Raw genomic sequence first — 26994 nt, forward strand, 5'->3', positions numbered from 1 at the left:
GGTTAAGCATCTGACTTCAGCTCAGGTCATGATCTTATAGTTTGGGATTTTGAGACCTGTGTTGGGCTCTGTGCTGACAGCTCAGAGCCTGAGGCCTACTTTGGATTCTGTGTTTCCCTCTCTCTCTCTGCCCCTCCCCCATTCATGCTCTGTCTCTCTCTCAAAAATAAATAAACATTAAGAAATTTGTTTTTAAATTTCTGCTCTATGAAAGATATTGGAGTGAAAAAATAAGCCACAGACTAGGAGAAAATTTTTAGAAAACAATGTAATAAACGAGTGACATCTAAAATATACAAAGAACTCTTAAAATTCAGATAAGAAAACAAATGACCTAATTAAAAAATGGGCAAAAGATCTGAATAGACAGTTTACCAAAGAAGATATACAGACAGCAAATAAGCGTATGAAAATATGCTAAACATCATGTCATTAAGGAACTGCAAATTAACAATGAGATACCATTATACACGTATTAGAATGCCTACGATCTAAGATACTGACAATATCAAATGCTGATGAGGATATGTAGCAATAAGAACTTTCACTCACTGTTGGTGAAAATGCAAATAGAACAGCCACATTGGAAGACAGTTTGTCAGTTTCTTATAAAAGTAAACATATTCTTACCATATGATCCAGCAATCACACTCCTAAGTATTTACCCCAAAGGGTTAAAATCTTAAGTCCAGGGGCACCTGGGTGGCTCACTCATCCGACTCTTGGTTTCAGCTCAGGTCATGAACTCACAGTTTGTGAGTCTGAGCCTCGCATTGGGTGCTGTGCTGACAGTGCATAGCCTGCCTGGAAGTCTTTCTCTCCCTCTCTTTCTGCCCCTCGCCCATTCACTCTCTCTCAAAATAAGAAATAAACTTAAAAACAATTAAAAAAATAAAATAAAATCTTAAATCCATAAAAAAACTTGCACATAATGGTTATAGAAGCTTTATCACCCAAATTTGTAAGCAACCAAGATGTTCTTCAGTAGGTGAATGGATAAACAAACTACAGTACACGCAGACAATGAAGTATTATTCAATAGTAAAAAGAAATAAGCTATCAAACCACAAAAAGACATGAAGGAAACATGTGAAAGATTCCAATAATATTTCACTCTGGAAAAGGCTAACCTATGTAGACAGTAAAAATATCAGGGGTTTGGGATGAGGGAGGTAGGGATGAATACAGAACCACAGGGGACTTTTAGGAAAGTGAAATTATTCTATATGATATAGTACTCTTGTATACAAATGTCATTACACATTTGTCAAAATCCATAGAAAGTACACCATCAAGAGTGAACTATAACATAAACTGTGGACTTTAGTTAATAATATATTGGGGTGCCTGGGTGGCTCAGTCAGTTAAGCATCCAACTTCAGCTCAAGTCATGATCTCATGGTTCAGGAGTTCAAGCCCTGTGTCAGGCTCTGTGCTGACAGCTCAGAGACTGGAGCCTTCTTTGGATTCTGTGTCTCCTTCTCTCTTTGCCCCTCCTCTATTCACTCTCTCTTTCTCTCTCTCAAAAATAAATAAAACATTAAAATATACATATATCAATATTGGCTCAACAATTTTAGCAAACATATCACAATAGTGCAAGAGATTAATAATAGGGGAAACTGGGAGGAGGAGATGAGAGGGTAAATAAGAACTCTGTATCTTCCACTTCTTTTTCTTTTTTCTTATTTTAGAGAAAGAGTGAGGGAGAGCACACACATGTGGGAGGGGGCAGAAAGAGAGGGAGGGAGGGAGAGAGAGAGAGAGAGAGAGAGAGAAAGAGAGAATCCCAAGGAGGATGTGAGATCATGACTGGAGCTGAAATCAAGAGTTGGATGCGTAACCGACTGGACCACCCAGGCTCCCCTTCCACTTATTTTTCTGTAAGCCCAAAATTGCTCAAAACTAAAATCTATTAATAAAACATATACATATTATTAAAAATGACATTTATGAGATAATTCTAGCTATTCAAAGCATATCTTTTAGTATGGTAGGAGAAACATTCCTAATTTTTCTAGTGAGATAAATGTTTGGAGAGGAGATTCCCATATATAACTTGCATCACTGAAAAAGAAAAAAAAATGATCTTTTGACAATAGAAAATACTACTTTTCAGAATTTGTACACAAATACTACAGAAATATGGTGTTAAGCATATATAGTCTAGTTTTAGGGGTCATGCTGAAGGATTGGTGATGAAATATTTATAAATATATCTTCTTTAGAAGTTCTTTTTTTTTTTTAAATTTTTAAAAATGCTTTATTTACGTGTGCCTGGATGGCTCAGTCAGTTAAACATCTGACTTCGGCTCAGGTCATGATCTCACAGTTCCTGAGTTACAGCCCCACATCAGGCTCTGTGCTGACAGCTCAGAGCCTAGAGCCTGCTTTCAGAGTCTGTGTCTCCCTCTCTCTCTGCCCCTCCCCTGCTCGCACTCTGTCTCTGTCTCTCAAAAACAAAAATAAAACACTGAAAAAAAATTTAATGTTTTATTTTTGAGAGAGAGAGAGAGAGAGAGGGAGAGAATGAGCAGGGGAGGGGCAGGAAGAGAAGGAAACAGAATCCAAAGCAGGCTCCAGGCTCTGAGTTGTCAGCACAGAGCCCAATGAGGGGCTTGAACTCATGAACTGCAAAATCATAACCTGAGCAGAACGAAGTCGGTCGTTTAACCGACTGAGCCACCCAGGTGCCTCTCTTTAGAAGTTCTTTAATTGATTACTTCTACATCTAATATATTTCCAAAAATTTTACATAAAAATGTTTAATAAAGAAAGCTTCTTACAAAGGGCAGGAATTGGTTATTAATTTTATTCTTTATCTCAGCTGTCTTTTTGGTGCTTGTGTGGAAAACTGAATTTTCTGCATTTTAAACTATGAATTTCATCTTAAACTGGGGCCTTCAAACCAAAATTCTTTTAGGAACAAATCCTTGTCATCAAACAAAATCTTACAGATTAAAATTGAGCTCCCCCAACTGAAGCCTGGGTGAGGGGCTCTAAGATCCTTTCCCTTCTGTGCTTCTATTCTAGTCCTGAAATAACTCCAAAGAACTCTAATGCTTTCAGAGACAATGTTTTAAACTATCCTCTAAAATATAAGGATTTCCCAAGTATAAAATCACTTACCACAGTATCTTCTATTACCATTATCTTCCTTTTAACTTCTTCCTGAAAGTCCCCTAATAAGGCTCAGTAAAATATAATAGCAGTGTTTAAGATGAGTTAGACTAATACTATAGAGTCAATAAAATGTATTATGCAATTTGATTATAACCATGTAAAAATGTAATTGCATACAATAGAAAGGATTGGGAAGTCCTTTCAACAAACTGTAAACACTTTTATTTATGTTCATTGAATGCTTTTTAATGTAAAAACTGTTAGTGTGGAATAATCCTTTTTTACAAGGAAACTTGAGCCCTTCAAGTATCTTGAAAGTCAGCAGAAGGGGGACAGCAAGAGTTAAGAACAAGAAAAGCTACAGAAAGCAGAGTCGAATACTCTGGAATTCTTTTTTATTCACTTGTTTTTATACAACTGGAAAAGTAACCAGTTAGAGGTTTATTTGGGAGAGAAAAATTTTTAAAAATGCAGATGCCCTTGTAGTAATACTGACTGATGATTTGATTTGATTCAGTCAGATGTTTTTCTGAGACCATTGATTGGGACTGTCAAAAAAAAGCACTTAGAAAAGCAGGTCTAGAGGATATGGGCTGGGGCGGGTGGGGGGGTGCTACAGAAAACTTGGAAGGTGAAGGGTGAAAAGTGAAGACAAACTTTGTCTAATCTAATCTTCCACAGAACTCGCTCTGTGCCTGAACAAGAAAATAAAATCTTTTTTCCTTTGGTTGGCTTTAATAATGCATGTTCTGCTCTGGGAGCTACAACTTGTTTGCAACTTTCAGATTAGTTATACTAGTGGTGAAATACATTTTGGGGGACTACCATGGGAAACTATCCATTCTAGAAGCACTGCTTCTAGAAAGAAGTATATTCTGAATTCTCAAAAGGCAACTTACTGTAAATTTTTGGTAAACTAGGAACTGCCTATAATCATCTGATTCTCAAAGACAATTAAGGCTGAAATTAATGACTATAAATTAACAGAAATAATCTTCATTAGTTACAAAGAAAGAACCTCAAAATATGACATAACCAGTGCTATAAAGATGCGAACTATAATGGACTCAGCCTGCTCGGGCTGCAATAACAAAATACTGAAGACTGGGTGATGGAAGCATAGAAATTTATTTACTATCACATCTGGAGGCTAAACATCTGAGGTCAGGTGCCCCTATGGTCAATTCCTGGTGAGGGCTCTCTTCCTATCTTGCAGACAGCCACCTTCTCATTGTATTTTCACATGGCCTTTCTTTTATGCATACAGGAGGTCTTATTAGGGTCCCACATATGAATTTATTATGAATTTATGGATTTATTTAATCGTAATTACCTCCTTATGAGCTCTACCTATAAATATAATCACATCAAGGGTACGGCTTCAACATAGGAATTTTGTGGAAACAAAATTCAGTCCATTGCAGACTACTTAAAAATTATAAGCAATTACCATTAGGAAAAAAGGAAAGAAAGCTTGAAACTTATTAGACACTGACATCTCCCCCCCCCCCCAAGGCTGTGGCTTTCCCTGTGAAGCACATAAAATGGTAGCAATATTCTCCTTTGCTTTATTCTACATTTTGTCTATTATATGACTATAAACATGAATTATACATTGATCACCAAAAGTATTGGCTATCAAAGAAGAGAATATACTATCTTCATGAATGGTTAGCTTACAGAACATGCTCAATTTATACAGAGAGCTATATTTAAACATAGCTTTACAGATGAAGGTGGTTCAGGCAGCAGGTCAACTGATTCTTTAAATACCTATGCAGTTATGTTTAGGCCCCTTGGAGGTCCTTAGGATGTATCACTACTTGAATATCAAAAATAATTCAAAATAATACAGAACATAGTTATATACTATTTTATGCTATATTATTATGGAAAAATTATTATTATGAGGTCTCTTGGTACTAACTGCAAAAAACCACTTGGGGTAGGATCCAAGTTATGTCCACATTAAACCAAATTTTATACTAAGCTAGGTCATGTTAAAGTTGAACTTCAATGTGTTTTAATTTTTACATAATTTAAAATGTATAATAGCAACCAAGTCTTGTCCTTACTTGAGTTATTTTATTATGTCCCTAAAATTCAATTATTGCTTTTTAGTTGTATGTACAAGTACAAAATGAATGAAAATATTAATGTAACTTACTTTACATAATTCTCTAAAATTTTGTAAACAAATATTTTTTTTAAAATGCATAATTTAGGGGTGTCTGGGTGACTCAGTCAGTTAAGTGTCCAACGCTCAGGTCATGATCTCACGGCCCATCAGTTCCAGCTATGTGTCGGGCTCTGTGCTGACAGCTCAGAGTCTGGTGCCTGCTTGGATTCTGTCTCCACTCTCTGCGCTACTCCTGCTCGCACTCTTTCTGTCTCTCTCCCTCTCTCTCAAAAATAAATAAACATTAAAAAAAATTTTTAATGGATTAATTAAAGCACTGAAGGTATTAATCTATCCATGAAAATATCCCATAGGGTTTAAAATTAAAGTGGACTAGCCATGGCAGGAGGTTTTTGATGTGTGGCACAAAGCAGATGTACAATACTAATTTCATAAATGAATGACAGATGAAGTCACAGCATAAGTGTCTTTCATTAAACTATAAGGAAGCCATTAATGAACCATCAGACCAGCTTTTGTGAACCTGTGCATGTGTGAATATTTCATGTCAATTATGGCCAACTCAGTGGTATAACAAGAAATTTCATTTTGAATTGACAACTTTTAGAATTAAATGATTCCCCACCCCAATCTCCAGTTCTAGCATAGGCTTAGGGCACAACAACAACAACAACAACAAAATACGAAATGCTGGGGGACTACTATTTTTATATCTGAGAGTATTTGTTTGACCTTTTATATTTTTAAGGATTCTGGCAAGAAGTTAATGCTAGGTAAACTAAATAAAATTCTTGGTTTTAAATATAAAACCACTCCTTAAGGATTCTTTTGAAGTGAATAAAAAAATATGCCAAGGGGCTACTTTTGCTACTACTGAAAGAATGTCTTGTTCTAATGCCAAAAACAGTTTAAGTGAAATTTTTTTTAATTCTGAAGAAAAAGAGAAAATAATTAGTTTATAATTTGAAACTTCCACAATGGTAAATACCGCATGTGCATTACACATAATGTCTTGAATAAGGAAACCTTCCTAAAATATAAAAGCAAAAAAAAAAAAATCAATTTTCCAGATTTTAATAGCAAAAAGAGAGCTAATTATTGTTAAAGAACTCCAGCAATAATATTTGGAGGTTGAAAACATAGATTAAACAAAAAAAGAGAGCTCTGAAGATCTCAATAAGGCTAGTTTTCTTTCTAGTTTAAGGAAAGGTTAGATTCTGTTTTTAAATTTCCAAAACATGGTGAAGGTTATATATATTTAAGAACAATATAATGACTGTACTGCAACTCTGAACAACCATTTTAGAGAGTTTAAGTAGCATTTTAATAGAATGACACCTTTGAGAGCTCAGAAACTGCCATTTGGGGATGAAGAATGAGAACATCCTTATGTCACCATCATACAGCAAATGACATGTAGTGCTTTTGTCATTAGTGTTAGCTTTCTGGGCTTTACCTAAATACCTGGGTTTAAACCTAACCTAAATAAAAGGGCACAGTAATTAGGAATGCTTATTTCCTAAGTGATTATTCTAGTAGAAACAGAAACCCTCAACTTTCTGAAGTTGCTACGTTCACTTTTTTCAACCAACAAAATTTATGTTAAAAAAAGTTAGAATTAAGTTGTATACTAGTAACTAGGATTACCTTGAAGAATATGCTGATACAGGGATATTATGTAAGTAGTTTGTAAGGAAACATTAGCTTTACACACTTGAGAGTAAAAAACAGTATACATCTTTAACAAGAAAAAATAAAAATAGGGATAACAATGTTTATAAATATAAACTAGCTGAAATAAACACTGCATGTAACAATGAAACATAATTTGAATTTAAAGAACACACTATTAAGACTAAAAATATGACATACATATGAAACACTCATTATGAGTGCTCATAAAATCTAAGGCAATGAAATATAAAAAATAAGCAGATTGTGGATTTTTTTATGTTAAACATCACTTAGATTGAGTTTGCTGATTTAAAAAAATATAATGAAAATGACTTATTGGGCACTTGCTGTTACTGACAAGGATAAGTACCTTACAGGAATTTCATCTATTCTGGACAATAGATCTATGAAATAGAGATTTTTTTAAACCTTATTTACATATAAGAAAGCTGATCACAAGGTAGGAGATATTAGGCATTTGGATTTAGATCTTTCTCATTCCATAACGCATTTGCTTAACTAAAATGCAATTTTGCATAGTTTAAAATATTCTTTTTTTTTAAAAAAAAATTTTTTTTTTTAACGTTTATTTAATTTTGAGACAGAGAGAGACAGAGCGTGAACAGGGGAGGGGCAGAGAGAGAGGGAGACACAGAATCTGAAACAGGCTCCAGGCTCTGAGCTGTCAGCACAGAGCCTGACGCAGGGCTCGAACCCACAGACCGTGAGATCATGACCTGAGCCAAAGTCGGACGCTTAACCAACTGAGCCACCCAGGCGCCCCTAGTTTAAAATATTCTTGATAAACAGTTTTCACATATGTTTTTGGCATTCTTTTCATATATAGAATCAAATTATTAGAAATTAACCTTCTATCACCTCAAATAACCAAGCAAAAATATCCAACTCTATCAGAATCTATAAAATAGAATTAATAGCACGCTTTATACAACTTTTTAAAATTGTGTTCCTCTCAAGTTCGTAGAACCCTTAAGTTTTATAACTCTTCTGAAAATGAAGAAGCATAGATTAAATGTGCAAAAATTCTAGGGAGCCAACATGTGTTAATAGAAACTAAGGATCTGGAAAAGGAAAAACAAAGCAGAACATTAAAATGCTTAAATCAGCACTACTGTTGGCTTGCGTAATTCTTCATAGCTACAGATTCAGCCTGGGCCGATGTTTGGGGACTAGATCATAAGGTCTTGACTAATTGGTTGCCTTGATATACTGCTTCCTTATAAAGAAGTTTCAGTATTTGGTTATAAAATGCTCTATTAAGTTTGTTGCTAGCCAGGCTCTCATTCAATGTCCATTTCCTTTCTGACTAATGCTTCTTGTAAGCTGACAGCAGCTTTAAACATCTGGCAAGGAGTCAGTAATACAGGTATTGCAGCACAAGGTGTTCTGGAAAATGATTTGCTTTGGTGTAAACATCTTATCTAAAATATAAAATAGCCTTCAGGTAAGCTGAATTAAGGTTCTTGTATTGCCAATTTGAGTAGAAGCTAAAGTTTACAGATACAGAGGATGTTTATATCTCCATACACTGGACATTTTAAAAACTGCACATTAAAATGAACATTATAACTTTGTAACTTACACTTACTTTCATAACAAAGAGTTTAGGGAAAAAGTGAGCTGGTGTTTATTTCCATTTTACAACACTTTTTTATCATAATGCCTCCAGAAACACACACACACACACACACACACACACACACACACACACACACACACACAATCACTGGGCATCTCTGAGCAGATAAAACTTTCATTTTCATTCAGTGGAAAATTGCTAAGGAGAATTTTATTAAATTCTGAATTCTATGCACTGTCACTCTTTCAATGTTCCTCTTCCTCTGGTGCTATGATTAGAATCTCTAGGCCACAGTAGCAAATATTTAGAGACATTGACTAAGACCCTAAGATCCCAGGTTTCTAGAAGCATTGTAAAGGAAACAAAACCATGTTATATATCCCTAGAAATCCAATCCCTAAGTGATTCCTTATACAATTAATTTAATCTATGACAGGTATATAACCACATAGATTTTTAACACAAGAAAGAATCACAGAGACCATATTCCCACCTCCCCTGTTAAAATATGAAAACTGAGTTCTAGAAATGATAACTGATTTAGCCAAACTAATAGTGTAATACATGGCCAAAATAGGATTAAAGTCTAGATCTTGGCTTTTACCGAACTTCTTCTGTAAGTATGTAGATTGTAAAATTGTGGGGAACGGGGAAGAATAGGGGTGTAGTGAGCTGCCTTAAAAGTTACAGCCTGACTATCTGCTTTCAGTATACGCTGATTTTTGCTCTAGAGATTCTATCAATTCATTTGCAAGAGTAGGCACATTTTAGCAACCGAAAAGTGCTGTGGAGATAAGGTGCTGGCCCTAGGAGCTTATATTTAGTATTATATGTGATAAGACGGCTCAGAAGACATAACACACCTTACTTTCAACACTTTGGCCATTCATACCAGGTGCTGCACCTCATGGCTGGTTTAGCGCTGCACAAAAGACATCTTTGTTGTTGTTCTAAAGCAAGGCAGACCTCATTTGGATGTGTGTCGAATCTTAAGACTACCCTATGTTCTCCTACAAATGGTACTTGAGAGCCTGTCTGGATGTTCTGGCAGGGCAGTGCAGCTACTTGTACACCCTCCGTCAAAAAATGGTCCTCTTCAACTGTACACATAGCTTTGGGAGGTATGCACGTGGAGCCATGAGAGAGGAAGAGGACACCAGTCTAGCCAGCCAGATCAGCTGAATAAACCCTAACAATCAATGGGGTGACAGATGTTGCAGCCAGACCACTCTCGCATCCAAAAAAGACACTGCATAAAGACATCTTTAATATTCCCATCTCCCTCCATAATGGGTAATAAATAACAAATTCTCATAATTTATCCCATTCACAAAATATGTTCGTCCAAGGGTTTATGAGGCAAATCTTAAAGTCACAGAAAATAGTTTATCTACTTGGGCTGTAAAAATCTAAATTTCTTTATTCAATGACTACATATGAACTTTATATGAATTACGGTGCTGGGCACTCTGAGGGATATTGAAAAGTGGATAAGCCAAAAATGAGACAGCTTTGTAAAGATGTGAATGTTGTGTCCATACAAGGATGCCCAGCTTGGGGGAGAGGGGGTAAATAAGGACTGAAATACGGACTTTATGAAAGCTCATGCTCTGCTTGACAAGCCTTTTGATCTGGCAAGTAGCTGTCACCAGGTAGGACCAAGGAGCATATTTTTTTAATTCACTTAGCGCTTGGGTAGGCTACTTAATGGTGGCTTTGACACAAAATGCCACCAATCTTTTGATAGCACAAATTTGATGACAACATTTCTTACTAACTTTTTCAATGGTTCTCCAATGCTTAAAGGAGAAAAGCCAAGTTTGGATGATATTCAAGGTCCTTCACATTGTCTTACCTACTTTTCTTGCTTTATCACCTACTACTTCTATAGGCAGACTCTTTCTTCTGGTCATATTTCAACCTTTAACCAAATCTAGAACAATCCATGTTCTTTTCTTTTTTAAATAGGCTTCACACCCAGCACAGAGCCCAATGTGGGGCTTGAACTCATGACCCTGAGATCAAGACCTGAGCTGAGATCAAGAGTCAGATACTCAGCCAATGGAGCCACTCAGGTGCCCATATTGTGTTCTTTTGTGCATCTCTGCCTTTCTATCAGGTAGGAATGCTCTCTTCCAAGCTTATGGAACTCTACTTATGGAACTCCTATTCACCCATTAACACTCAGATCGACTATCCCTTCGTTCAATCCCAGCTAGTGTGAGTCACACCCTGTTCTTTCTCCCAAAGTATTCTGCACATCATTAGATCGTGCCACATGAATACATTATATGGAACTTAGTTGTTTATATGTTTTTCCTTCAAAACTGCAGGCCTTATTCTCAATATCTGAAAAATATGGTAAATGAATAGATGAAAATATAACTTCAAGTAGCTTATACTTATTTGGGAGGATGACAACAAGGTAACTAAAAATAATCACATATAAGATAAGTACATATAAAAACATAAAGATGTTTCATATCTGCTGTTTAGTTCACTAACTCACTGTTCATAAAAGAAGGCAAGCCTTTACCAAAGATTCAGATATGTCAAAGGGAATATTGAAACACTTTCAAAGACTCTTTAGATGACTCAGAGGAATGGAGAAATCATGAAGAGTCTTTTAGGAGGAGTTGAAAGATTTGGTTTCTGGTCCTGGGTTTGTCACTTATTTGCTGTGGGACTTCAGACAAATCCACTGTTTTTGCTTGGGTCTAGTTCTCTTGTTATAGCACTATTCCCATAGGGTTAAGATTCTCAAATAGATAATGTGTACAAAAGTACATTTAAAACTAGAAAATTCCACTTTAAGTGAATGTTAAAACTGACATTTTTTTGTTGGTGAAATGACAGATTAACACATAAATTTATGACTCATCCAACATTAACATCCACTGACTATGAGACACTGGAGATAGTCTAAGAAGTAAAAAAAAAAAACCCGGTTTCTGCTGTAGAGAATCTTAGTTTATTTGGGGGAGATGATGGGGCTGCTCATATTAAAATAACTACGGGGGGAAATGTGCAAAGAGCTAAACAAGGGAAACAGAAATCAGTGTAAAAGAATTAAAAGACAAGTCACTTGTGCTGGGGTGTTTTCATAACAAAGCAGTGATTTCAGTAGGTTATGTAAAAAAGTATTTTGAAACTCTGGGGTACAGAATTTTAAGGTAAATGCACATGAAGGGGTAGAGAGATAACAAGGATCTTAAAAGCAGTAGACCAGTTGGTTGTAGCAGTATGTTTTCATAGGGCAGTTTCTGATTAGGTAGGACAAGTAGGTTACAGTGTACAGGAGGTTGCTAAGTACTGTGGTACTCTGCTTCACTCTAGGGACAGGAACAGTCCTGCCAAGCTGCTTTCTAACAATACTAACCAGAGAGCCTGAGACTGGCTAACAGGTGTTTGTTTATCACTATCTCAGAGGTATTGTTGGATAGAGTCAATCTATGTCACATTCGAACACATTGATCCTGATTTTTAGTTTGGGAAAAATTGTCACAAGAGACTTCATGTAGGAAGAGTACAGACATCCTAAATAGCTATAATTGTTTTTTCTGTTTTCACTGTGTTGGAGAAAAGAGAGACAATGTCAGAAGGAATGTTAATCAACAAGACAGTAAATTAATTTACGGTTCTCCCTTTATTAGCTATAATAGCTTCAGCATGGTGACTAGAGCCTTCTTGAATAAATGAGTTACACTGGGAGGTAATTTTTTAATGTCAAGTTGGCATGAAGACCTTGAGCTATTAGACCCAGAAGGGCAAAGACTACAAAACAAAATCCAGGGCAAGGTAATCATTTTAGTCAAACAAGGATAAAGAGACTAAATTTATATGGAGTTAAAGCTTTTTAAAAACTTAGTGTGGAATGTATTTAACTCTAACAAATTGCTTTAAGAAGACTTTCTAGCGGTAGGTTGATAAGATTACCCTAAAATCACCATACTAAGCACATGTTATATTTTGAAGAAAAGAACAAGAAGCAACTCATTTATTATTTAGCTTTCAGTTATATTATATGGTTACTGAGGGAATGCAAAACATTACCATCTTATAGCAATATCATCTAAAACTTCAGTGGTAAATATAAATAGTGAACAGATAAGAGGAAGAAAGAATGAAGGGAAGTAACATTTATGAAGCACTCTTTATGTGTCACACATTGTTTTTTGGTGCTTTTATATTTGTTACCTCATTTAACCCTCAAAACAATTTCAGTCATTGGAGCGCCTGGGGGGCTCAGTCAGTTGAGTGTCTGACTTCAGCTCAGGTCATGATCTCACAGCTCATGAGTCCGAGCTCCACGTCAGGCTCTGTGCTGACAGCTCAGTCTGGAGACTGCTTCAGATTCTGTGTCTCCATTTCTCTCTGCCCCTCCCCTGCTCATACTCTGTTTCTCTCTCTCTCTCTCTCTCTCTCTCTCTCTCTCTCTCTCTCTCTCAAAAATAAATAAACATTAAAAAAAAAAAAAGAAAAGAAAACAGGGTGCTGGGGTGGCTCAGTCGGTTAGGTATTGGACTTCAGCTCAGGTCATGATCTCGCAGTTCATGGTTTGAGCCCCACGTCGGACTCTGTGCTGACAGCTCAGAGCCTGGAGCCTGCTTCAGATTTTGTGTCTCCCTCTCTCTGCCCCTCCCCTGTTTGTTCTCTGTCTGCCTCTCTCTCTCAAAAATAAATAAAAGTATTTAAAAAATTAAAAAAAACCCAACTTCAGTCACCTAGATATTTTAAAAATGAGAAAACTAAGGTTCTAAGAGGTTGAATAACTTGTCTGTAACTATCCTGAAAGAAAAAGACTACTATTGTATTAAAAGTCTACTCCAATGCAACACTAAAATTCTTTTTTGTTTTCCCTTTACTGCCTCTCTTGGAAGTTGAATCCTCAAATCTTAATATATAAAATAAATGTTAGAATTGCCTATACTATTTATAAAATGTATAACTGATACCTGGCTCTTAGACATATTATCAATTTCACTTTATGAGATAATCACTAAAAGGAAATTAACATCCAAAAGCAAGTAAACATTCAACTCAAATTTTACAGATACTAGTTGTCGGCCTATGTCAGCAAATTCCTACACAGAGAGGAAATTACATATCTTACTCGTCACCTCCGTTCCCAGGCACATGGCACATGGGTAGTGGGCCCAGTTATGCCTTTCATGTGCATATATTTTTGATTGTTGATTTCCTGTTGGTTGGGTAAGATAAAAGTTTTCCTAAAGTAACTAATTGGATAAAAGACAAATGAAAAAATGAAGTGGAATCTGCTACAAATAACTTAAAAAACAAAAATCAAAGCAGAAGAAAACAATAGCTATAACCAAAAAAGACTTATTATTTCCTCCTGAACTGAATTCCCATCTGCTTTTAAATGGCAACATGTTTTTCCATTAACTGGAAGCTACAGCCAAGAAACCAAAGACAATGAGGTTTTGGCCACCAGGGAGTAGAAGGCGCAGGATGGCTGAAGGATGCTACCTGCTTCAGCCTCTCTGTAAAGGCTGTTCCCTAGTGACCCTATTCCCCTTCCAGCTGGCAACAAACTTACTGTGGGGACTCTTCTGAGAATTAAAGAAATGTTTCAGTTCTCTGTATACCCTCTCCAGGGAGGGAAAATGGAGTAACTCAGAAGGGTATGAGAAGCCATTTGAAACACTGTGCCTGTGTAAGCTTTTAAGAAACAACACAACAGGGCAAAATAAAGCACCAGGTGAAAAGAAAACATTTTAAAAAAGTAACTTCCTTCCATCCCAGTCTTTAAAAGTACCCATATCATCTACAATCACCCTCGATAGACTTTCATGGGTTGTCATTTATTTATTTCTTTAAAGTAAGCTCGATGCCCAAGGTGGGGCTTGAACTCACAAGACCGAGATCAAGAGTCACATGCTCTACTGACTGAGGCAGATAGGCACCCTTCTCAACAACAGCTTTTTAATTAAAACAACAACAACAACAACAACAACAACAACAACAAAACACTCACCACAGTTAAACATCTTATGTTTCTAAAAGATAGACAATGGTGTGAGCAAATTCCTCATCTCTGGCTCACCTGGCCAAATTCTTGTATATATAGCTAATAATATACAGTTTAAAATTAATATATAATACACATAATATACCAATTATATAATATTGATGATACTATTCTCTAATGAAGACAATTTATCACCATTTTCATTTGATACCAAGAGTGGCCAATGAGACACACTCTAAATCTGAAAAAGTAGCTGTGCCTGTAGCAGTGTGTATTGCTACAAAGTTAGAGGGCTCTCCTTATGGTAAATAACAAAGGGAAGTTTATTTTTCCTAAATACAATCTTTAAAATCTCTTTTCTTCTTCTGTTCATTAAATGTTTGATAAATACGTACTATGTATTAGATTCTGTGCTGAAGGCTATGGCCTTGGCCGGAAGAAGAAATAAATTAGTTATATCAGTGGTAAAGCACTGGGTCTGTAGGAGTCAGGTGACTGAGTTTCCAGCTTGAATTGGTCTTACTGCTAAAAAATCAAAAATCAAAATGAATTTTAGCTTTCAATATTGCAGCATCATTTTCATTCTGATGGAAAGAGGTGGGGGGAAAGATGGTAACTTATTATTTTATTTGAAGCTAAATGTTATCAGTCTTAAATTTCCTATTTATTAATTTTAAGACTTTTAAGAACGTAATTGTTCTCTTCAAACAATACCTTCACACAGCACCTGTGTGAACTGCCTAAAAAAATCAGACCAAAAAAACAAAAACAAAAACAAAAACAAAAACAAAACAAAACCAAAAACCAAAAAACAAAGCCAAAACAAACAATATGAAATAAATCTGTCTTGCTCAAACTGAAAATTCCAGAACTACTAAGATACAGCTCTGAACAAAATTCCTATGAAGTTGTAATAATATATGGATTACAATTAGAACCATAGTGGGATATACATCTCCCACCTCAACATTATGGGACCAAAAATGTCATTCAACGAGGCACAGAATTTTCTGCGACTTTTCCTGTGACTATTATTAGAAGATCTGATATAAAAATTAATGAGAAAAAAAATTAATGAGAAATGAATGTGCTTATATTATAGATTCAATAAGGCATGCACTACATAAGAACTAGCAAGCTGGTACAATAATTCCTGAGTTTTTTCCTTTTAGCCAGATGAACCTCATTGGCTTTGATTTTTGTTTTTCATCTCTATGTTACTACCATGAATTACTTCAAAGTGAGAAAGGTACATTTATACCTTGCTAACTGCTCTTCCACTTCCCTCAGCTCAAGTGAAAGATTTATGGTTTCTTCCCTTTGCTGTTTCCTGTAAAGTGACATATATATATATACACGATGCTACCCTTGGTCTCACATCAAAAACTGAATTCTAGAAATACCTGAGCAGTCAGTTAACAGCAACTAGATGTTCATTTTAACTTAATGGACAGTCGTGCCCAAAAGATGCTCATAAGGATTATTTTTTCAGGTAGGAATGTACTTCAACTGCCTCTCAAAGTACTTTCTACATGGATTTTGTTTTTTTTAACCTCTAGTGAAAATTTCCCCTCTCTACAGGGGGAAAATTAAATATACATAGTTCATAGTTGAGACAAAACAGTGAGGAGATTTTGGATTTATTTTGGTTGTTGTAATTAGCTATGACTGCATGATAGACTCAGTCCAATTTTGCATGTAAATTTATCTACAATACTCTCTGAGTACCACTAATGATCTGTTATGTATGAATCTCTTTGGTATATACAGAAGAAAGATTACAAACAATAGTAAGCAGATAGAATGTAGAGTCTCAGTCTATTGAATAACTCAGAATAAAAAGAATCTACCATTTCTTACTAAAAAAACATTAATTTCCCAGTACAAATCCTTATCAGTGGTATTCAGAAGATATTTCTATTTTGAGGACTATAGTCTGTCCTTTCCTTAAGAAATGTATGCAGAAAAGATGCACAATTATCTTAGTAGAATTTTATTTTGTAAATAAAAATGGCCTAACTAAAAAGTTGCTAAGGTGAAAAAAAAAGTGTTTATCTGCCATACTTAAAATTTTCATATTTTCACAGAGGTCTTGCTGTTCCTATTGAGAGTATACTTTCACAACTAAGGGTAGATTGTCCCTTTTACAGTTTTTATGAGAGAATCTTTGTTAATATACAAGTAGAATGACATAATTGTCCAAGATGTTAAAAGATGGTAATAATACAATTTCTGCCAAATCTTTTACTTCCTAAAACTTGCATGATATCCTAATTTCATTTTTATGCTCTCTATAAGAAAATATGTAAAGCTGTGTATCATTTCCATTTGATAGATTAAGAAATCAAAATCCAGAGAAGTGTGTGAATGATTGGAAGCTGATGTATCAAGAAACCAGAAAGAAGAAACTTCTCGCCCAGTGTTCTCTCCACTGTATCATGTTAATTCTCTGAAGACTACATTTTGAGAAGCAACAGAAGCCAGGTAAAAACAACTGAGATATAATACAGGCCAGGTAAAATGAAATTTAATTTAGTGATTACCTGTCACGTAGTGCATTTCCTGTTTTAAGATTTCTTAACATATGGCTATTTTTGGCATCAAGCAGTCTTTTTTTTTTTTTTTTTTTTTTTTTAATTTTTTTTTTCAACGTTTATTTATTTTTGGGACAGAGAGAGACAGAGCATGAACGGGGGAGGGGCAGAGAGAGAGGGAGACACAGAATCGGAAGCAGGCTCCAGGCTCTGAGCCGTCAGCCCAGAGCCCGATGCGGGGCTCGAACTCACAGACAGCGAGATCGTGACCTGGCTGAAGTCGGACGCTTAACCGACTACGCCACCCAGGCGCCCCTCAAGCAGTCTTTTTGCTAATGACCCCAACCCACTGTTTTCCTGCCACCAAGGTATTTTGAGAAGAACTGTCTTACCTCTGCTCCTGAATATGTATCAGTTTGGAGGATGAGTTCAGCCAGATCAATGTCATTACCGACTGGCATAGAATGAAACTGCAGGTTAAATATTTCCCTTCTTGTTGCTGCATCTGGTAACGGCACATAGATGATTCTATCAATTCTTCCAGGCCGCATCAAAGCCTGTAAAGAGGATGAGACAATGCAGAAAAACCAAGCTCAGAACTGACATTCCACATGAAAGGTGGATATCTAGAATCTCATGAATAACCCACTATTACTCATAATTAGTACATGAAACAAGTACTAGAGATGCTATAATCTATTTTAAAGATTCAAACAAATAAATCATGTTCAGAGTACTTTTGAAAGTAGCAGAGCAATACTTCTGAGAGGCTTTCTGCTCCTCAGCAACTGTCAGGTCAATAAAAGATGGCTATTCTCTTTTAGGGAAGTGTGTAATATGACTTGCATTCATTGTATCAAAAGACTTTTTTTTTTGGAATTTCCTGCAATATCTCTTAAAATATGGGTTGTTTTAGAGAGCCCTTAAAATAGCACAGCTCTAATAAAAGAATACTTCTAGAGCTGAAAGTAGTCAAATGAACTTCCCTCATATTTTATTGGAGGCTAAGGCCTAAATTATCTTAGAGCTAATGAATTCATGTATTCAGAAAACCTTACCAAGCATGCACTATACACTAGACATTGTTCTTGGTACTAGAAAATAGCATGAATAAGATAGATATGTCTAAAATTGATTGTGGTGATGGCTGCATGTATTTGTGGATATACTAAGAGCCACTGAACTGTGTACTTTAAGTGGGTGAATTTTATATTTATTCTATCCCAATAAAGTTAGTAAAACAGATACAGGTCTAAAATGTGTGTGGGTGTGTGTGTGTGTTAAGGAGTTGGGGCAGCTTTTAGTTGGGATAGTGAGAGAAAGCCTCTCTGAGGAGGTAACTTATGTTGATATCCAAAGGAGTCAGCCTTTGAAATATCTAGGGGAAGGGCATGCAAGGTAAATGGAACATCAAGTGCAAAGGCAAGAATGACTGGTATGTTCCAGGGAAAGAAAAACAAAATCAATGTGATAGAGTGAATAAGGAAAAAAGAGGTAGGAAATGAGGTCAGAAAGACAGTCATAGGCAGATCATAAGACCTTAAAAGACATAGTAAAGAGTATGGATTGTATTCTACTTTTAATGAGAAGTCATTGGAAAGTTTTAAGTAGAAGGTGAATTGGTAAGATTTACATTAAAAGACCACTCATGGGACAATATCAAAAGGTCTAATATGTGTTACTATCTATAATACCAGAAGGAAAGGAAAGAGAAGATGGGGCAGAAAAAATATCTGAAGAAAAAAGAGCCAAATTTCCTCCAATTGGTAAACAAACAAATTTACACAATCAAGAAGCTCAGTGAATCTCAAATAAAATAAATACAAAGAAAGCCACACCTACACGTATCATAGCAAACTGCTGGAAACAAAAGACAAAATCTTGAAAGCTGCCAGACTGAATATGGAGAACAATAATCTGAATCACCAGTGACTCTCAATCAAAACAATGAAGGGCAGAAACCAGCAGAACAATATCTTTATAGTGCTGAATGAGGGGCACCTGGGTAGCTTAGTCAGTTAAATGTCAGACTTTGGCTCAGGTCATGATCTCACAGTTTGTGAGTTCAAGCCCTTGTGTCGGGCTCTGTGCTGATAGCTCGGAGCCTGAAGCCTGCTTCAGTTTCTGTGTCTCTCTCTCACTCTGCCCCTCTGCTCATGCTCTCTTTCTCTCAAAACTAAATAAACACTAAAAAAAAAAATTAAAAAAAAATAAAGTGCTGAAAGAATAAAAATGTCATCCTAGAATTCTAGTCCCAGTGAAAATCTTCTTTTTCTTTTTTTTTTTTTTTTCAGAGAGAGAGAATGCAAGTGGGGGATAGGGCCTTTATGAGAGAGAGAGGTAAACTTAAGCAGACTCCACACTCAGCCCAGAGACCAATTTGGGCCTTGATCCCACGACCCTGGGATCATGACCTGAACCAAATCAAGAGTCTGCCTGCCGCTCAAATGACTGAGTCACCCAGGTGCCCTGAAAATATTCTTTAAGAACGAAGGAAAAATTAAGTCATCTTCAAACAAAATAAATTTAAGAAAATTTGGTTCCATCAGAACTGCACTACAGAAAACACTAAACGATGTTCTTCAGGTTTAATGGAAATGACATAAGATGGAAAATTGAATCTTCAGGAAGAAATGAAGAGCATTGGAAATGAAACACCACAAAACTGTACATGCCTTCCACCTCTAAAAAAAATTCACTCTTTTGGCTGACATATCAGAAATGGGATTTCTTGAAGATTTAAGAGACACTCACTTATAAATAGTGAAACACAGCATATTTCTACATGTGTACTTTTGAATGAAATATCCAGAAAAAATGTGTGATAGAAGTAAATGTAGAAACTAAGGAAGACAGGAAGTCAAACATAAACATCTTTTAATTAAAAAAATAAAATAAAATAAAATAAAACCCCTGAAAATGTAGTTGCGATCATACATAAAACACTATGGAAAATACAAACATTAAAACCTCATGTGGTTGGCTCTGTGGAAATTAGTTCTTAGAGAACCAGCACATGCATACACACACACACACCATGATATTCTGTGAGTAAGGAACTGACCTCTATCTCTAACCCAAGAATCTCATATCTTTTGCCAAGCTACCATGAAATTGTGGAAGGCTGATTTGTTAGCTTTTAAACAGGGTAAAGTCTCAGAACTTTTATAGTTCTGGACATGTATGTTCCTAATAATGGAGCCTCAAAATAATATAAAGCAAAAATTGATAGGATTAAAGAGATAAAAAAGGTAACTCCACAATCACAATATGAGATTTTAACACTCTTCTGTTAGCAATTATAGAACTAAAAAACAAATCAGTAAAGATACAGAGAATCTGAACAAGGCTATCAATCATTGCAACCTGATATTTATTTATGGGCTACTTTACCCAACAACAGCAGAATACATATTTTTTAAGTACACTTGATATATTCACCAAGATAGCTCATGTGATGAGCCATAAAACAAAAATCAACAAATTCAAAATGACTGAAATCATACAAAGTAGTTCTCTAAGAAGAGTAAATTAGAAAGGAATAACAAGAGAGGAAAACCTCAAACACATGAAAAATTAAACAACACCCTTCTAAGTAAACCATAGGTCAAAGAAGAAATTATGAGGAAATTAGAAAATGTTTCAAGTCGAATGATAATGCAAATATAACATCAAGATAAAGTAGTGCTTAGAGACACATTTATAACTTTAAATGCTGATGGTAGGAAAGAAGTCTAAAATAAATGACCTAAGGTTCAAGAGTAAGTATAAGGCTGGAAATAATAAAGATGAGAGTAGAAATCAATGAAATAGGAAACAAACAATAGAGGAAATTGAAAGTCAAGCGTGGTTCTCTGTAAAGGTTTTAAAAATCTTATTAAATTCTAACTAGATTGAACAAGGATAAAAGAGAGAACAAATCACCAACATCAGAAATGGAAGACAGGTTATCACTACATATCCTACAGATAGCAAAAAGAATAATAAGAGAATATTATCAATAGCTTTAGGACAATAAATAAACAACTTTGATAAAAAATAAGTTCCTTAAAAAATCTAGTTATCAAAATGGACAAAAAATGAAATAAAAATCATAATGGCCCTATATTTTTTTTAATGGAACTGAATTAATTAAAAATTGAATTTATTATGACTAACTTTCACACCAAAAACATTCTAGTCTAGATGGTTTCACTTCTGAATTCTGCCAAAGAAGAAACAAGATTGCACAACCACTTCAGAATAACGAACATTTCTCAAGTTGTTTTAGAAGGTCAACATAACACTAACTCCAAACCTAACAAAGATATCACAAAAAATGAAAATTACAGATTAATGAGCCTCATGAAGACAAACTCAAAAATCCTTAAAAAATATTATCAAATAGAATCTCACAATATGAAAAATGGATAAATCATCTTAACCAAGAGTTATTTCAGGAATGCAAGTTTAGTTTAACACTCAAAATCCAGTTGGTATAATTCACCACAAAAACAGAATACAGGAGAAAATTCACATGATCATTTTAATACATACAAAAAAGTTTGACAAATTCAAGATCTGCTCATGTTGAAAAACCTTCAGCAAATTAGTAATAGAGGAGGACTTCAGTATGGTAGGTAGTATCTAGAAAAACCTGCAGCTAATACAATTAATGTTGAAATCTTGAGTGCTTTCTACCTAAGATCAAGAAAAGGTAAAAAGTCACCACTTGTACTGATAAATATAACAGAGGTACTAGTCTTTATTACAAAGACAAAAGCAAAAGACAAAAACTGGAGGGGGAAAAGGAAATATAGAACTTGGAATGGGCAAAGGCAAACTATCTTCATTGCAGATGACATGATTGTTTATGTAGAAATACTAAGGAATAAACTACTAGCAAGATTACAGAATACAAGTTTATTATAAAATTTGTATTTTTTATATATTAAGCAATAAGCTAATAGAATATGAAGTTTTAAAAATCCACTTTATGAGAATACAAAGCACAAAAATAAAAGACAGAATAAAATTAACAAAAAAAACACTTCACTGAAAAACGATATCACTATAGTAAGAAAAATTAAAGGCCTATATAGATACACCATTTTCATGAATTAGAAGGCTCAATATTATTAAGATATTCATTCTTTTCCAATTTATCTATAGACTCAACACAATTCCAATCAAAATTTCACAAGGGCTTAAAACAACCTGACAAATATTATAATATTTATAACGGAAATGCAAATGACTGAGAACGGTGAAAGCCAAGTTAAAAAAGAAAAAAGCTCAAGGACTTATACTACTTACAATGCTAAAAAAAACAAGACAGTGTGACAAGGTCCAGAGGACAGAAATATAGATCAATGGAATAAAATAAGGGATTCCATAATGGTTTCTATCTTTAAGGCATTCAACTAGGAAAGGAAAGCATTAAAACTAATAATGCTCCAACAACTAGATACTCATATTTTAAAAATCAACATTGATCCTTACCTGGCACCATATTCAAAAATTAACTTGACATGGATCATAAACCTCAATGTATGAGCTAAAACTCCAAACTTAATGTTTATGCAGCCCTGAAGAATCTATAAAGCATTTTCACATACTGTATTTCACTTAGTATTTCTCCAAATCCTATGAAGTAGATTTTGTCATAGCCCTATTAAGAAAAAGAAAATGAGGCCCAAGATTATACAATAAATTGGCAGAAAGGTGAGCCAATGTTGAATCAATCCTTTTTCACTTTAACTATCCTGCCAGTACAAATGATACACAGTATTGATAGACAAATGAAAAATATTCTTATACTGAAATATGATATAGGTAACAAAAAAAATTAAATAATTCTTGTGTCAAAAAAACATTATACATCTACTGTGGGCCGGGCCCTGTTTTAGGTGCTGGGGAAACAGCTGTGAATAGCTTGGTTACTTTTTTTAAAGTTGAAGTTATCCTTTTCACCCTTATGGGAAAACTCATATTCCAGGCTATTTAAAATTTCCTTTCTAATAGTTGAAAGAACACCAGCAAAGGATTAGAGCATACACGTCACCTCAGTCACTGGAACAACACTCAGCATGCATCTGTTCCCCCCTTCCCCCCCCACCCTCCTTTCTCCCTGCCAAGTTGTAGCTGTCCCTGGGCAGTGCAGGTTGATACACTTCAATGATTGTAACGTTGCCTGGGCCAACAGCCAGCTATCTTTTTCTGTTCTGATCTTGTCAGTGAAAGTTAAGCTTAAAAAAACGTAGGAAGAGCTTTCCTTCCTGTAGAACCCTGAATGAGTTAACACCCTTCCTAGAATTTCTTTAAAATACTGTTCTGGGATAGTAGGGTGGAAGAGTGTGTTCTGAATGATGGCATTTTCTGTTATTTTAAAAACCACCATATAACAACTCTCAATGAAAAAACAAGCCAGGCTTCCTAATACTACTCTGAGCCCTTCTAGCCTCAAGGTCATAGATACTTGTTGGCTGCTACATGAAACTCTATTTAAAAATGTCATAGGGCATACTGGCCTTTTCAAGAGAAACTTATTCAAGACCTTGGCAAGTTTCTACACCTCAGCCCCATTTCTTCATGTGTTGAAAACGAAGGTGGTTCTTTCATCAGAGAGGGCTATGTGTATCTGACAAGAATGCTCTCCTCAAATACACAGATGAAAAACACCCCCATACAATTTTATAAATAATTCCATAAAGTCACCTGAAATCTGCTCGTGCACCCAAGATTATGAATTATTAGATGAACTTTTATATGGGCCTTCCAGCCCCAATTCTACGACTCCATTATAGCATCTTTCCCAGGAAACGCCCACAACTTACATTACATGGTCATTACTGAAAATGTGTTATTACTATTTAGTGATACACTAATTAATTAAACCTAATACAATTATCTTTCCTTCTTCTGACCTTTACAAAAAGGACTTAAAGCATTTCGGGCAATTTCATATTAAGGGTTCGTACTGACCCAACCTACTACCACAGTTACAAGGCTGTCTTTCTTTTTATAAATTCTGAAATTTGACATGTGTACTTTCATATTCTAGCACTGCTTAATCTAATTTAGTTAGCATACAAATACTTGTTCAGACCAAGATATTAAAATAGACACTGTGAAAAATCAGGTCCCAGGGCTCCTATTCATTTCAAATGATCAACAAGGTGTGTATGTGACTATAGGGAGTGCCTCCTCTAGGAAAGAAAAGCAGCACTAAGCCTTTACATTTTACTCTAATAAAAAATGTATCCATGTATCATGATTCACGGAGAAAATAGTTCCAGAAACTGGGGAGAGTGTGGATCCTTGGTAAGAGTTCAAATATATTTAAAAGACACCCTGAACTTATTTAGGCATTTCTTGCCCTCCTCTAAATTTGACAGAGTAATAGGCATGGCTAATGCTACTTCTTAATTCTCTCTTGAAATGATCATTTCTACTCCATCTTCTTTATTATATTTATGTGTTTTCTTACTGTTTATCCTTCCCAACAGACTGTAGGCTGTATATATGGCAGGTATCATATTCTTTTATTCAACACTGTAAACTCAGCAATGGGCATATACAGGCACTCAAAGTAGTCAAGGCAACACAATTTCGTGGCTAGAATATCATAACTGCTTGCTAGTTGTCTTCATGCAGACTTATTCTTTCCTTTTTCTCCCTTTCTTGATCTACATCATTGCTATAGGGATCATTCTTATACTGAAAATACTGCAACTTATTTTCTAATCATTTATGGCACCTTAAGGGAAAAAGTACAATATAAAGCATAGGATCTCAGACTTCTATAATTTTGTTGTAACTGTCCTACCTTATCCGCAGCTACTTTATGCTCACCTAAGCACTCACAGTTAGCCAAAATCACCATGCTGCCTTCTGCCTCCCTTGTCCTCACAATATTTCTTTCTATACTCAGAATATTTTATCTCTTTGTCTATCAGACAAATTCCACTTCTTGTTCAAGTCTCAGCTTAAAGTCATTCTTTTTTCTATAACCTTCTATGACTCTTCCAGGTATGTATGAATGTGTGTGTGTGTATACACACACACACACACACACACACACACACACACACACACACACATATATAACTTGTAATTTGACATACATGTAAAAAGTTAGGACAAAAGAATCTGGCCTAACCAGGTTAAAATTCTAACTCCCCGTTTATTAGCTGTGTTTGGACAGATCATTTAAACCTCTTGGTACTTTACAAATCCTAACAGTTCTAGTCTCTATTTAGAGGATGGCTGTATGAATTGAAGATATGACCTAAATAAGTCTCAGTACAGTCTGGCACATGGCATGGATACTTCCATTAGATGCTATTGTTATCATTACTGTGTCTGTATAAGTTACCCCTAGTACTTGACCAAGCTCCTTAAACACAGGAAATGCTAGTTACCTTTGGATCTTGGCAACATGGTAGACTTAATGTTCTTTAAATGAATGAAGAGATAAATGTTATAAAACTACAAGATTAGAATATGTTAGAAAACTAGGCTTAAAACATAGATTCTTGATCTATATTTCAAATCTCAATGTTAAAAAAGGGATTGCTATTTAGTAATTCTACTTGTTTCTTCTCTCTCCCTGCTTTTACCACAGCCTCTGAAATTCTCAATTCATTGCCCTTTCATAATAGACAAAGGAGAAGCCTCTTTTGCTCTCTTCAATAGAAGCCTGATAAAGGAATCACTAAAAGAGAGGAGGCCCTAGAACATGCCTGTATTTATTAAATCTTTCCATGTTGTTGACCCACATGTACTCAGCCTAGAGATGGACATATTTGACTTCTGGAAATGTTTTTTTTCATTAAAAAAAATTTTTTTTAATGTTTACTTATTTTTGAGACAGAGAGAGACAAAGCATGAATGGGGGAGGGTCAGAGAGAGAGGGAGACACAGAATCTGAACAGGCTCCAGGCTCTGAGCTGTCAGCACAGAGCCCGACGTGGGGCTCGAACTCATGGACCATGAGATCAGACCTGAGCCGAAGTCGGACGCTTAACCGCTGAGCCACCCAGGCACCCCCTGGAAATGTCTTTATTTTGACTTTAGCTGCTATCTTTAAAAAACTTTATTTATTCCCAACCTTTATTGAGGAATAACTAACAATATAATTGTATATATTTAAGTGTACAACAAGGTCTGATATACATATAATTATGAAACAATTAGCAAGCTCAAGTAATTAACAATATCCATCACTTCACATAATTAACTCATGTTTGTATGTAGTAAGAACACTTAAAGATCTAACTTTAAGCAAATTTCAAGCACACAACCCCTTATTATTAACTATACTTACTAATGCTGAACATTTAATCCTCAGAACTTATTCATCTTATAACCAAAAGTGTACCTTTTGACCAAAGTGTCCCATTTCCCCATAGCCTCTTGCAACAACCATTCTCTTCTTGGTTTCTGTGAAACTGTGTATGGGTGTGTGTTGTGTGTGTGTGTGTGTGTGTGTGGTGTGTGTGTATACAGTGGGGTATGTTTAAGATTTCACTGTACGTGACAACATACAGTATTGTCTTTCTGTCTGTTTATTTTCACTTTAGCTGCTATCTTTTAAGGCTTCAAATCTCAGTGTTTCAGGAATACAGTGTCTTAATATCTGTTACGTTAATTTAGTGATCTAAATGTTAATTAGACTTGAAAAAATCTATTTCTAAAGAATAGCTTTAGAAACCAATGAAATAGCAATATTTTATAAACTCATGCAAGCCCTTGTAAGAACACTCTTCATTATATTATTTGGTAACTAAACTTTGAGACAATGAGAAAAAAAATATAATTGTACTTAAGTTGGGGGAACGATCTGCGAACAGATACTCAGGAAAAAGAAATGAATTTTATATAAAATTTGAATGAAAAAATATTAACTCTCCACATGATATTTTAAACAGTAACTAAAAAACATTGAGAA

General features: G+C 35.3%; 1 protein-coding gene across 1 annotated transcript in view; it reads right to left on the reverse strand.

The window, feature by feature from the left end:
• SPATA5 (spermatogenesis associated 5) overlaps positions 1-26994 on the reverse strand; it is a 370207-nt gene that overhangs the window by 56498 nt on the left and 286715 nt on the right. The window contains exon 15 of the mRNA XM_030313115.1: positions 17456-17620. Within this exon, the coding sequence (XP_030168975.1) occupies positions 17456-17620 (165 nt within the window). The remainder of the gene's footprint in view (positions 1-17455; positions 17621-26994) is intronic.

This window comes from Lynx canadensis, chromosome B1, assembly GCF_007474595.2.
Source record: "Lynx canadensis isolate LIC74 chromosome B1, mLynCan4.pri.v2, whole genome shotgun sequence".
Classification (NCBI taxonomy): Eukaryota; Metazoa; Chordata; class Mammalia; order Carnivora; family Felidae; genus Lynx; species Lynx canadensis.